We start from the raw sequence: 12,502 nt of genomic DNA, 5'->3' as shown, positions 1-12,502 counted from the left end.
GACATGGTGGCAGTGGTTTTGGAGAGCGGTGCCGCTTTTCCTCCCTGGTTCCTGCTGATCTCTGCACCCTTCCCGGGCGCATGCTCTGCCCTGACGGCTGCATTTCAGCACAAGTGCAAAGTGCAGATGGCTCTGGCATCTCCTGTTGGTGGGATTTGGTCAGATCTCAGGGTCAAGGTTGTCTTCTACTTGCTGTTTATATGATGTGGGACAGAGCCTTACACTGGCTGCATGCTTGGAGCACCGCTGTGCCTTTACCCCAGCCCTGAATTACCCGGAGGGACACTGAGAGCCCGTAACGGGGTAAAACACCCCTCAGACATCCATCACCACTCACTGGTCGGGGTGAGGGGGAGCCCACCCTGATCTGTGCAGACAAGACTCACACTGGGGCTCTCCAGCACCTGGGCAGGGAGCTTTCTGTGTGTCCCCCTTGGGGACGTGGCCCTCGAAGGGCAGAGCAGGGGGAAAGGAGCCCAGGCTCAGCGCCGCACGCAGAGCGTTGTCCCTCCCTGTGTCTTTTCCGGAGCAGCCTCCAAAGGCGCAGGGAGCTGGTGCCAGTGATTTCTTTTTCCACTGCCAAAACCTGAAAGGGAGCCAGGGCGAGCGGGGACAATGTTTGTATTGTCGAGGTGAGATTATTTTTTTTTTTTTGGGGTTGTTGTTGTTGTTTTGGTCTGGGCTTTTGGGTTTGCTTTTGCTTTATTTGAATATCTGTTAATTGGCCGTCCTCCTCCTCGTGCCAAAGCCCGGCACTTGTGCATCCCGACGCAGCTCCAGCCCACATCCGACTCGCGTTAGGCGGGGGAAGAATGGAGGCTTTGTAACCACCCCGGGGGGAGCTTCGGAGCCGAGGTGTGAACGGGGGCGCTCCCTGCCCTGCGAAGGCTCTCCTTTTCCCCCGCTGCCAGCTTTTACGGTGTCCTCTGCTGCTCCCTCGCTTCCCATCGATGCCAGAAGCCAGGATGCTGCCCACCCTGGGTCCCTTCCAGCACCCTGACCTTTCCGGCAGACCGCTGCAGAGCCTTCCCGGGATGAAGTGCTGCTGATGCTGCTCCCCCAGGCCCGGCGGCCGGAGGCAGGCAGGGTGTGAGCAGCAGCAGATGAGATCACCTGCCAGCAGCAGCGGGGAAACTTCATCCTCCTTCGCTGCGAACCTGGAGCAGACTTTCAGACGCGAACTGCGTGATCCTGGAAAGAGTCTCTGGCCTGGGAAATCCTTCGTTTTCCTCCTCCTTTCTGTTTGTTTTCCTCCTCCCAGAGATGTCTAGACGACTAAGGAGCAGCGTTTATCTCCTGTAAGCCTCACTGTGAGGGCACGGAAAGCTTTTCTTCCAGCCACCCTGTCGTGGTGATAGCATCCCGGCCAGGCTGTAAAATGCCTGCTTGATCCCTGCTCTCCTTTCCCTTGATGAACAGGCAGCACTGCTGGTATCTGCATGGAGCGTGGCAGCGTCGGGGAGCTGCACTCATCGGTGGCCTCAAAGAAAAACTCCTGAAGGAAGTAATCAGAAAAGCAGTGCACAAACCACAGTGTGCCAAAGCACCAGCTTCTGGTTCACCTAGGGTACCTGCAGCACGTCTGCCTCCAGCCTGCCTGCTTGTTTGCATGTTGGTTGTTTGTTTTTTTCCATCATCTCCCTGAATTCCCTTTTTAATTCTAGCAGAAACTGAGGTGTGCCCACCAACCATAAAGAAACGTAGACATAAAGCATCGCTTGGGCCAGATTTCCACATCCCTACCAGCCGTGGAGAAGATCAGATCTGCGAGGGGAGATCAGCACCCAGCTCACACCCTTCCCAGTGCCCCATCTGGAAACAACGGGCTCTGTGCTGCGTGCTGTGTCCTGCAAATGCTGACCTGCAGTGTTCCTCGTGTCCTATAATTTTTCTCTCCGGGGATGTCAACAGCAAGCCCGCGGTCAGAAATAACTTGCTGCTTCTCCCTCCTCCAGCTAGGTCTAACAGAGGACAAAGAGGAAATGTTCTTCTCTGCTCGTTGCAGAGCGTCTGAGCTATAAAACGGGGCCAAATGGCCTCCCCCTGAGCACAAATAACAACAGGAGATAGATCCATATGCAATCGAGTGTAGGATGAATGTGCCTAGCTGATCATTCATTTCCTAATATTTTTTTTTATGAATAGGCTTAACTTATGGTAAGATGGGACTTTATGGTCCTGTAAGTCTTGCTCATGTCAAAACAAATGAACTAGCCATCCTATGGGGGAGCTATCAATCCGATATATGTGTGCGCATGGGTGTGGGGAGTCAGACCTATTATACCTTTAAGAGCAAATTAGATGCTGTTCCTATGATTCATAATGCTATATATCTAATGGCATGACTCGTCATCTAGAAAATAAACGTTTTGAGCCAGTTTCTCATCTCATAAATTTCCCCTCTGGCACTGAAGGACATAAACTAAATGGGCTGACTCACAGGCAAACAATACAATTTGGATACTTTTAAATGAAAGACAAAATTGCCTTAGGGCACGGAGGGGCGTTGAGATGCGGCTGGCAGAGCAGGGACAGCGCGGCCAGGGGGCAGAGCTGGTCCCGGGGAGCCCTTGCAGAGCCTGGTGGCTTTGCACAGCTCCTTGCCTTGGTGTGGCCACCACGGCCAGGCATCCGCTGAGGAGCTGGAGGTGTCAGAGACGGGCTCGTAACTGTGCCTGCTGCCTCCTGGCGTGGAGGGGAGGCTGCAGGATGCTGAGCGAGGCAGCAGGGAGGGCAAGAGATGCCCCCAGGGGATGCTCTCGGTGTCTGTTCTGTGACCAGTGCCTTCCCTGCATCTGTTGTCCATTGCTCTTGGTCATCCTCTGCCACCAAGCTCCTGTACGAGGCTACGGGGAGTTCATGGAAAGAAGCACGGGCTTGGTCTGGACACTTGGCTTCAGGGCTGGGAGGATTACAGAGCTCCCAAAGCTCCCTGAGACCCTTCATTTGTACCTGGAGTTTCTGTGGGGCCAGCGAGCATCCCCAAGGGGCAGGCAGGAGACCCTACAGAGGGCACAGAGCCTCCTAACGCAGCGGTGAGCAAGAGCTCCATGCGCAAGGAGCTCCTTTCTGCACAATCTTATTTCTCCCTCAGTTTGCTCCTGCCACTTCCCCACCCTTGCAGGCAGGAAAACCCTGAAAACACCTGGCTGGGCATCCTGCTGGGCACTGGGGGAGGCTGGGCACCAGCGTGTGCCGTCCGGCCGCTCCTCCATCAGCGAGGGTCGGGAAATGGGAGGCTGCAGCCTGCAATTGGAGGCCGCATCGATTTGCTAACCTTGTTTGCGCGAGGGCTGACACAAGGCAGATGACGGCTGGGTACCTGCAGGATCTAATTACGACGTGGGTAAGGCTGGGCAGGCGCAGCGGAGGGGATTGCTCATCCAGCGTTGCACTTAGCATGAAAAAAAAAAAAAAAATACACCCAGAAAGGAAGGATTGACTCGGGTTTGGCAAAAGGGCAGGGATGGGGCGGGTGGGATTTCTTCCCCAGGCTGAGGGTTGTGCAGGGGGTTCGTGGCCAGGGAGGGAGCGTGCTGAGCGGCGGGGTTGGGGTGACAGCAGAGCGGTGCCACCGGTGTGACAGTGCAGAGAGTGCCAGCGTGCTGCTGTGACCAGGCAGGGGGACAGGGCGCTGCAGGCAGCGAGCTTGTGGGGACAGGAGGAGGCACAGCACATCTGTGTGGGTGATGGGGACGGGGCAGGGCGGAGGGAGCAGGCAGAGGCATGGGGGACACGCGGGGTGGGACACGTTCCCTTGGACATCCCCACAGGGACCCTCCTGACACCCCCTTACGGCCCCTGGAGAGGGTCGAGGCTCTGGGCTTGGCACAGGAGAGGAGCTGTCCCTGCGCCTGTCCTTCAGACCCTTATTCACAGAGCATCCGCTGCCCGGTCTCTTTGTCATCCTGGATTTTTTTCAGACGACCTAGTTATTTGTCACCACCGCCTGCTGTGTGCGCAGAGCGCACCAGCTCGCTGAGGCAGCACGGCCACTGCCTCCTGCCTGCATCCATCCAGCGAAGGGGCTTTGGTGCCTTCTGCAGCCCCCAAGGGAGCCCAGGGGCCGCTCCTGTGGCCCTCCTTCTGGTTCTGCCCTGCACAGACCCTGCAGTCTCTGCGGGCACGCACCCACACCCATCTAGCCGTGTGCCAGATAGGTTCCTTTCTGCCCTCCACGCGTCCCATTGCTTTGTGATGCCCTTTCCAGCCCGGCGCTTTAATTACTTCCTAAAGAACGAAATAAAATAACATCACATTTTCTCTCTCTCGGTGTTTTTTCCCCCTTCTGGAACAGTGCCGCTCCGTAAATGTCTGGGAGCAGAGGTATGGCAGAGGCAGGCGCCGCGCTGAAGGTACCGGTGTGTTTGGGGAAAGCGGCACGACCCCAAACAATAGCAGCCCTGACGTCAGGCTCTATTTATACCTCCTCCTTTCATAAACGTCCCCGGGACGGCGCTTTTCCTACAGTTCTCTGCTAAATGCCACATCCCCCGGAGCTGTCCCTGTCCCCCCAAAGGGCACGCTTTATCTGCAGGGTGCGACCCGGCAGCGCGGGCGGTATCGCCGGGGCCAGGCATCCGCAGGCTGCGGCTCCCGCAGCGCTGCCGGGCACGAAGGAGGGTCTGGGAAGGCAGCCCAGCCCCGAAATGTGTGTGCCAAAAGGTTAAAGGCATCACAGAGGGGTTTGTTTGAGCGGGTGTTGGGGTGGGTTTTCTAGCGGAGTCGGTTTTAACTCTGGCTGGGTTTGTGTGCGGGGAGAGGTGCTGGCTTCGATGGCCATGGGACAGGCAAAAGGGAGCGGGAGAAGACACTGTAAAACCACTCAGGCTGAGCTGAGCAGCCTCTGGGGTTAGGGGTGCCCCGTCCTGGACCACGGGGACCCCAACCCAAGCTGGAGGCTCCGTGGGGTCAGGCTGGGGAGCTCAGTGTGAGAGGCTCAGCCCCGGATGGCAGTGGGTGGGCGCTGCTTTGGGGTCAGCTTGCACTGCGAGGAGCTCCTGGGCAGGCTGAGGGCAGCCAGCAGAGGGGAGGCTTCCAGCTGGAGAGCACCCACAGGTACCTGCCGGGGTTGTTTTTTTCTGATACTGCATTTTTTTCTGGTGAATACTCTTTATGTGAGTGAATAAAACATCGTTTTGCTCGCAGGAGGCAGCGTGTGTAAACCTGAGAGGGATGGAAGTGGTGTGTGCTGTGGGGTCACTGCATGGGGTCAGAAACACCTGGGGGGTGGACATGTGGAAAAGTTTCATTGCAACAGCACTGGAAGGTCCCCTAGAGGTGATGTCCTGTGTCACCAAGGGGCTCCTGTTTGTGTTTGGGGCAGCTCGGTGCACCACAAGAGCCCTCCGTGCATTGTGCCGACACCTCCCATCCCCACCCCACAGCAGCACAGAGGGGGAGCCCCAACCCCAATCGCTGTTATGAGGGAGCTGAAGCCCAGGGAGGTGAAATGCCTCATCCGGGGCCATGCAGGGAGCCAGTGGTAGGGCAGGGAGGACCCTAACCCCCCCCAGCATTTCCCAAAACCCTCACCGTACACACGGCCGAGCTGCTGGCCGCCTTTCCCCGCATCCTCAGTGCGCACGTTCACGCTTTGTGCTCTCCCGGCAGGCTTTCAAGGGCGCCCTGATGAGCTCCTACTGGTGCTCGGGGAAAGGCGACGTGATCGAAGACTGGTGCAGGTGCGACCTCAACGCCTTCGATGAGAACGGACTGCCGAACTGCAGCCCCCTCCCGCAGCCCATGTACGTATCCCCGCGATTCCCCGCGGCCCCCAGTGCCCACCCCGGTCCCATGGGACGTGGCTCAGCCCCTGGGCACCTCCTGCCCTGCATCGTTGAGCCCAGGGCTGCGGGCCAGGGCGCCTCGCTGCCTGAGTGATGCCTTTAGGATATCCTGGCTCCGGCCGTGGCCCCTGGAAGGTTTCCTTCCAGATTTTTCATCACCCGATTAGCAGGGCTCGGAGAACGGGATTTCAAATGCTGAAAGAAATGGAATTACGGCGCGATCCATTGCGGCTTGTCAGAGCGAGAGCAAATAAGGAGCAAAGTGATGGGGAATTAGCTGAGAAAGCAGGAAGACTGGCTCCAGCGAGCCACGAGGAGCAGAACACCTTAGTGAGCCAACATCCTCAGAGGGGAGTCTCTTCCCACCCCGAGTTCAACAAACACACTCGCGTGCTGGAGCCAGGCGCTCCGTAGCCCCGCGTTGTGTTGCGTTGCTGCTCAGCCCCGTGCAGAGCAGCACCTCTGTGCTAGCACAGCCAGCAGCCCAAAGCTGCTCTGCCTGCCCCTATGCCCCACTCTGGTCCCCACAGCACTCTGCATGCAGCTGCCCTGGTTTTCCTTTTGCTCACGCCCATCAGAGGCTTGCTTGTTTGCAGCTGGGTAAGCTCACGGCCACACCTGCCCCTTCTTTGCTCGCTCCCCGTGCAGCCCAGGCCCTCCCTTCATGTAGGCTCAGCCCCACTGGGCTACGTGGAGGTTAAGCTGGGTCCTCCCCTGTTCTCTTGCTCCTGGGCAGCTGGCTCTTAGCTCCCTGTGGAGCTGCTGAGCTCCAGCAGCTCTCCCAAGCTGTGAGCCCTCCTGCAGACAGGACATGTGGGGTTGTACGAAGCTCTTGTAGGAGCTGGGAGGTAAGAACACCAACCCCAACAGGCTGCACCCAGCTGGCAGCTTCTCTTTTGTGCCCATATACCTGCTCTCCCTTCACCCCCTTGTCCCTGTGGTCTGTGTGTGTGTCCCTGTGTGTGAGGGTGAGAATTTGGGGTTTGTGCTGCTGGGAGAGGGGATCCCCTGGGAGGGGAGCTGACGTGCTCTTTGGTTTCCTCCTGCCCAGCCTGCGGCTGTCCCCGAATGTGGAGCCCTCCAGCACCGTGGTGTCTCTGGAGTGGCTGGACGTGCAGCCTGCCATCGGGACCAAGGTGTCCGACTACGTCCTGCACCACAAGAAGGTGGATGAGTACACGGACACCGACCTCTACACAGGTGGGTGGCGCTGCAGCGGGACGGCTCTGTGCGCTCCGGAGGGCGCACGGCGGTGTGCATGGTGCTGAGCCCTGATGGGGTCCTCCTCGGAGCTGCTGCTTGTGTGCAGAAAGGTGCAAGGAGCAGAGGTGTTAGGTGTGGTGTTGGAAGCTCCAGAAGAGGTTTCTGAAGGCTTCTGTAGAGATGTGTATGGGAGGGGAAGGGGAAAAACAAAAATAGAGCGTGGCAGAAGGAAGTAATTTGCTTTTTTTGGATAGGAGAGCTGCGAGCTGGAGTTGTTGGTTGAAATGACTTGAATTGACTGTTTGATGCATCAGCCTGAAGTGCTTCGGGGTGCTGGGTGCAGGGGGAAGGTCAGCACACAGCAGCCAAGGGCTGCACAGGGCCGTTCCACTGAGTGGGGATTGCGTGCCGGCGGTTAGAAGGACACGTCGAGTTACCTTGCACAGCCAGCAAGGCAATCCGAAGCCTGTGATGTGTAGAGGGATCACTTAAGCAGCACATAACTTCTCCAGGGGAACCTGAACCTTCCCTGGGCTGGAGCTCAGTTTTCAGCTCAGGCGTGGGCTGAGCGCTCTGTGCCCTGCGAAGGCTTTGTCAGCGATTCAAGCTGTGCTCCAGGAGCTGCTGGGCAAGGTGCAGGATGTGAAGGACGGAGCTGGATTTGAGCGAATCAATGATTTATTTCAGAAAACATCACTGGAGGCCTTGCGTGATGCTACTGCTGCGTCGAAAACCAGGCAAAACCTCCTGCTGCTTTCTGCTCAACAGCTTTGGGTTTAGCTCATTAAAGAGGTTGGTGGGAGATGCCAGAGGCAGCCTGGTGCTGGCTGAAGCTGGGAGCTGCCTTTTGAAAAAAAAAAAAAACAGGTGCTGGCAGTACCACAGCTCCCCCACCTCTGGCTGGGGGAGAAGGTTTCCACCTGCAGCTGGAGAGAGGCATTGTGAGGGCTTGTGGTGATTAAAACCTCCTCGGTTTAAAGGTTGGGCTCGGTCAGCTGGTGGCAAGGTGTGCGTGGCCAGGCTGTCTGCAAGGACACAGCTGAATGTGGGCACGGGGCTGGTGCTGCTGTGGCTGCCTTTACCATCAGGTGCAAGCTTCTGTTCCGTGAGATCTGGACTTTTCCTGCTGGGCAGAGCTGGAGCCCCCCACAAGGAGCTCTGCTTCCTTGCTCCCACATCAGTCCCATCCTGCAGAAACTTCCTCCTGCACCTTCTTGCCAGGGTCGTGCCTCCACTTTCTTTATTCTTGGTGTACGAAAGGTAAAGGGTGGAAGAAGGCTTGCTCTGTGTCTTGGAGGGGCACGCTCCAGTAACGGGGAGGGAAAACAAGCCACCGAAGCACCGTGTTTGGGATGGGGATTCCAGATTGCTCACACCTCGGTCAGGTGAGGCCAGACTGGGGAAATGTGGGGTTGTTGCTTTGAAGTGGCTGGAGCTCTGCCTGGCAGCCAGAGTAGGAAAGGCAGATTATTATTATTATTATTTTCTTTTTATGACCGCCATGTGTTAGGCGATTGAATTCGTTGTGAGGAGCTGCCCTCCCCTCTACCTGCTCTGGGGGACTGTTCAGGACAGAATGACCCCATTACCAATTAAAGAGAAAAGCCGATCCTAAGCCTCTCCTCTTTCTCTGCGCTGTTTATAACCAAACAACATTCCTTCCTTCATTCCTTTCTTACCCTCCAGGCCCCTCTCACCAGATGACTTGACTCTTGCAAGTACCTTGCGTAGGTCTGCAGAGCTACAACAGCTCTTGGAGGCTTTCCTTGGTGCCGTGCTGCTTCACCCTGACCCAAAACCCAGCCGTGGGGATCTCCTCCTCACCACCACCCACCCGACACACTGCAGCATGGCTCCGTCCCATCTGAGCAGCGTGCACAAAAAAAAAGAAAATGAAGTCAACCCTAGAAGGGGGTTGCAGGAAGGGAGATCTGGAGGGGTTTATGGATATCGTCAGGTCTTCCTTCCCCACCGGTCCTGGGGCTGCTGGCAGGTAGGAGCAGGGTGCTCCCGGTGCTGGAGGTGCTCCCTTGGCAGTGCTGGGAGGATCTTGCAAGGTGTGAAGGCTCTTGAGAACACTGCTCTTCATTCCTTGGATCTCCTGAGTTCAAGCATGTAGGTTTTTTTTTTTTATGGCTGTGTCTTTTTATTGCAGTTGTAGCCACCTCTTACTGTGCTCCCTGGCACTGGCTGTGCTCTTCAGCCCTGTGGCAGGCTTCACTTCTGGCTGGTACCTGGCCCCTGCCTTCTGCCCCCCTGCAAAAAGCTTCCAGGCTCCCATACTTGCAAAACTCCTCGGCCTCCCCCTTGCTTTGCAATTGGAGGCTGAAGCCTTTCCCTTGAGCCACAAAATATCTGCTCCTCTTCTTCTTGGAGCTGAGTCAGGAGCAAGGCAGGGGGCTGGTGGGACTCGCGCCCCCTGCTCCTGGGATGGGGCAGAAGCAGCTGGGAGCTGGTGTGGGTCGGCTGCCCCCTGGCTGGACGTGGTTCATAAAGAGGCTTCTTACTGGTGCTTGGAAGTGCACGGCCCTTGGACCATCTGATGCTAATAGGAGCAGTTCCCGAGGTGAACTGGTGTGCGAAACAAACCACGCTTTCAACACCACCGCGCACGGAGAGAGCCTCTCTGCTCAGGAGCCAGCGGAGAAGACAGAGAGCAATTACATCCCAAACTGTTTATTAAAACTTGTGGAAATTACTCATAACTCCATGTGTGCGACGGCTTTGTAGTTGAGTGATGCTCTTTGTTTGAACATGAGGCTCTCGCAGAGGGCGCAGGCGCGCGTGTGTGTGCGCGGCCGGGCCGCCAGCGCATTATGTCATGGACGAAGCAGGCGCTGCACTTGAGAGAGGGAGAGAGAGAAATGTGTTTTACAGGGTGAGGTACAAACTGAAATGGCTGTGAACATCTGGAACTGATATTAGGCTTGGAAAATGTTTTCTGTCACTCCAACACTCCTCTGGAGGAAGGTTTCTGAAGTTAAGAAGCTCCAAAGGGGATGAGGGGGAGGGACGAGGGGATAACGTGACCACCGTGCAAAGTGCTTTTTATTTCTCTGGCCTGGTTGCTGTAGCCAGCCCGTGTCCCTGCCCCTATCAGACGAGGGACACGGGGTATCACAAGGGCTCGTTGTGGTGGTTTTACATCAAAGATCCCCAGCAAGAGCTGAGCCCTGCCATGGGAAACGTTCCTGCGCGTGGGGCACTGCGTCCTCCAGCCAGGGTGGGGTCGGAGGACAGAAGGCCGCTTGTTTTCAGGCTGGGAGGCTGGGTCCTGCTGCTGTGATCTTCTCACCGTGCCTTAAGCCCCTCTGCCGAGAACCTCACAGGTGGAGGTGGCAGTTGGTGAAGGCTGGGTGGTGTTGGCCACGGTTCATCCTCCTCCTCACCTCTGTTCCATGCACGTCTCCCCAGGCCTCTGTTTTGGCACGTGCACCAGGACAGATGGAGCTGCTCCGTGCCATGGTGGGTGGGAGGCACTGATGAACCCAGTATGGGGCTTCAGTGGGCAGGAGGGGACTGGCTGGGCTCTGTGGCTCGGGTTGCAGTGATGCAGAGGCTCCTTGATGGTTGGCCCCTCTTGGGTGCAAGGGGGTGGTGCTGTGACGTTGCTGATCCCACCTCCTGCTCGCCGTGGTGGGGTGGCTGTTCAGCCTGGGGGCAAAAATAGCAGTGTTAGCCAGAGGTTTGGAAATTAGAGAGGAAAAAAAGTGCTTTAAATGCATTCATAGTGCATGTACAGCGGGGCTGGGGGAGGACAGGGCAGTGGCTGTGGGCTTTGTCTGGGTGATGGGTTGGGGTCCGTGAGCAGAGTTTGTGCCACCCTCGGGTTGGTGGCTGTGTTGCTGTGATGTTCTTGAGCTCCTCTGTCTCTTTCTACATGTTCCTCTACCCAGTGAGGTTTTACAGAGGCTCCCCGCTGCGAGCTTCCTCCTGCAGTGCCCGGGCAGTGCTGCTGTTTCTCTGGATGCCCCCAGAGCAGCCTGTGCCAGCATCCTCTGCTCCCAGTGCTGCCTTCAGCACTCATCCTGCAGCCCCTCCACAATGCTCCACGGTGGAAACTGTGGGGCTGCTTCTAGAAAAAGCACCAAGGGTGCTCTCTCCATCTCACATTTCCCCCCTTCCCTCTGAACAAAAGCTGTCCTCTTCCAGCAGCAGGAGCAGGCTGCCCTGTGGGCAGTCCCTGGATGTCACGGAGGGGCCTGGGGAGGTGCCCACCATGGCACCTTGTGAGCTGCTGAGGCAGGAAGGGGTTCTCCCATGTTTGGTAGAGGATGGGGAAACCCAAGACGCAGATAAATGACTTGTTTGAGGTCGTGGGAGCTGGGCAGTGAATTACTCAGCAATAGACCCTCAGCATTGAGGGGTCACGTTCCTTGGGCACGGAGCTGTCCCCTCCTGCTTGTGTTCCAGCAGCCCAGTGGGTAGAACGGGGAAAACGCAGAGCAATGAAGTGCCCTAGCCCGGTGTCTTCAGTTCTGTCAGGGCTCTTAAGCTGTGATTAATTGTGCTCTTAGTCATATGGCCTGAATTTCTGGGTAGACCTGTCTGGTGCCAGGAGTTGGCCTCAATGATCCTTACGGGTCCAACTTGGGATATTCTGTGATTGCCTCTGTCCTTCCAGTGGTGCCACTTCTGCAGCTTGCTGTGTGCCAGCAGCTGGGGATGCTGTGGGACGTTAGCTGGGACAGAGCACACAGCAGGGGATGCCTCTCGTGTGCTTGTACACAGTGGTGCTGCTGTTGGTCGTGAGCTGCCACAGCCCAGAAGGATCAGTCCCAACAGAGACCTCCAAGAAAGGAGGGGAACAGCAGCACAGGCTGCCGAATGCGCTTCTTGGAGGTCATGTAGATCTTGGAGCAGGAGCAGGCAGCCTTGGGCTGTTCAGGGTGCACAGGGGCTGTCTTACACCAGCACAGCCTGGCCGCGTGCAGCAGGGCTGTGACAGGGAGGAGAGCCCCTGGGTGAGCTGCAGAGCGCCAGGGGGACAGGCTGGGTGGGATAACTTGCAGGAGGAGAGGGAATGGCTCTATAAACCCGTGTGTCACCACTGCAGGCTCCTCCAGCGCGCTGCTGTTCTGCAGGGGACTCTTTGAATCCGCATCTCCTATAAAAGAAAGTGAAATAGGTCAAACCAGCAGGTTCAGTGCTTTGTACACTTGCAAGGTTTGCTCCGAATAGAGGCTGGGGTGTCTTATTTATAACTTTGCTGTGCTCTCGCAGCATCCTTCTGACGTGGCTGGGGCCGTGCAGAGACGGCTGCGGAACGCTTCCACACCCCCCTTGTGTGCAAGCTGTGCTGCTAGGCGTGTGAAAAGCAGCCACAGACTAGAAGAAGGGGAGAAAAAATGATTTGGCCAGAACAAGTACTGTGCCTGTCAGGAAGGAGTCGGTGTGCTCTCCTTAAACCAAGTTACCTCCTTAAAATAATCTTGAGAGCCCTATTTCCAAGCGGGCTGGGCACCGCAGAGGTGACATTGTGCTTCAAAAGCTGTGGGAGTTTGAGGTCA

The 12,502-nt window shown here is 56.9% G+C and overlaps 1 protein-coding gene across 1 annotated transcript in view; it reads left to right on the top strand.

Moving 5' to 3' along the window:
* Positions 1 to 12,502, top strand: part of ASTN2 (astrotactin 2) — a gene marked incomplete at both ends in the record, with an annotated part of 316,075 nt that overhangs the window by 223,846 nt on the left and 79,727 nt on the right. Inside the window, 2 exons of the mRNA XM_084298804.1 lie at positions 5,614 to 5,747; positions 6,841 to 6,989. Coding sequence (XP_084154930.1) covers positions 5,614 to 5,747; positions 6,841 to 6,989 — 283 coding nt within the window. The remainder of the gene's footprint in view (positions 1 to 5,613; positions 5,748 to 6,840; positions 6,990 to 12,502) is intronic.

The sequence above is a fragment of the Netta rufina genome (genome assembly GCF_964035555.1).
Source record: "Netta rufina genome assembly, chromosome: 20".
NCBI lineage: Eukaryota > Metazoa > Chordata > Aves > Anseriformes > Anatidae > Netta > Netta rufina.
This window is presented reverse-complemented; position numbering and strand designations above follow the sequence as displayed.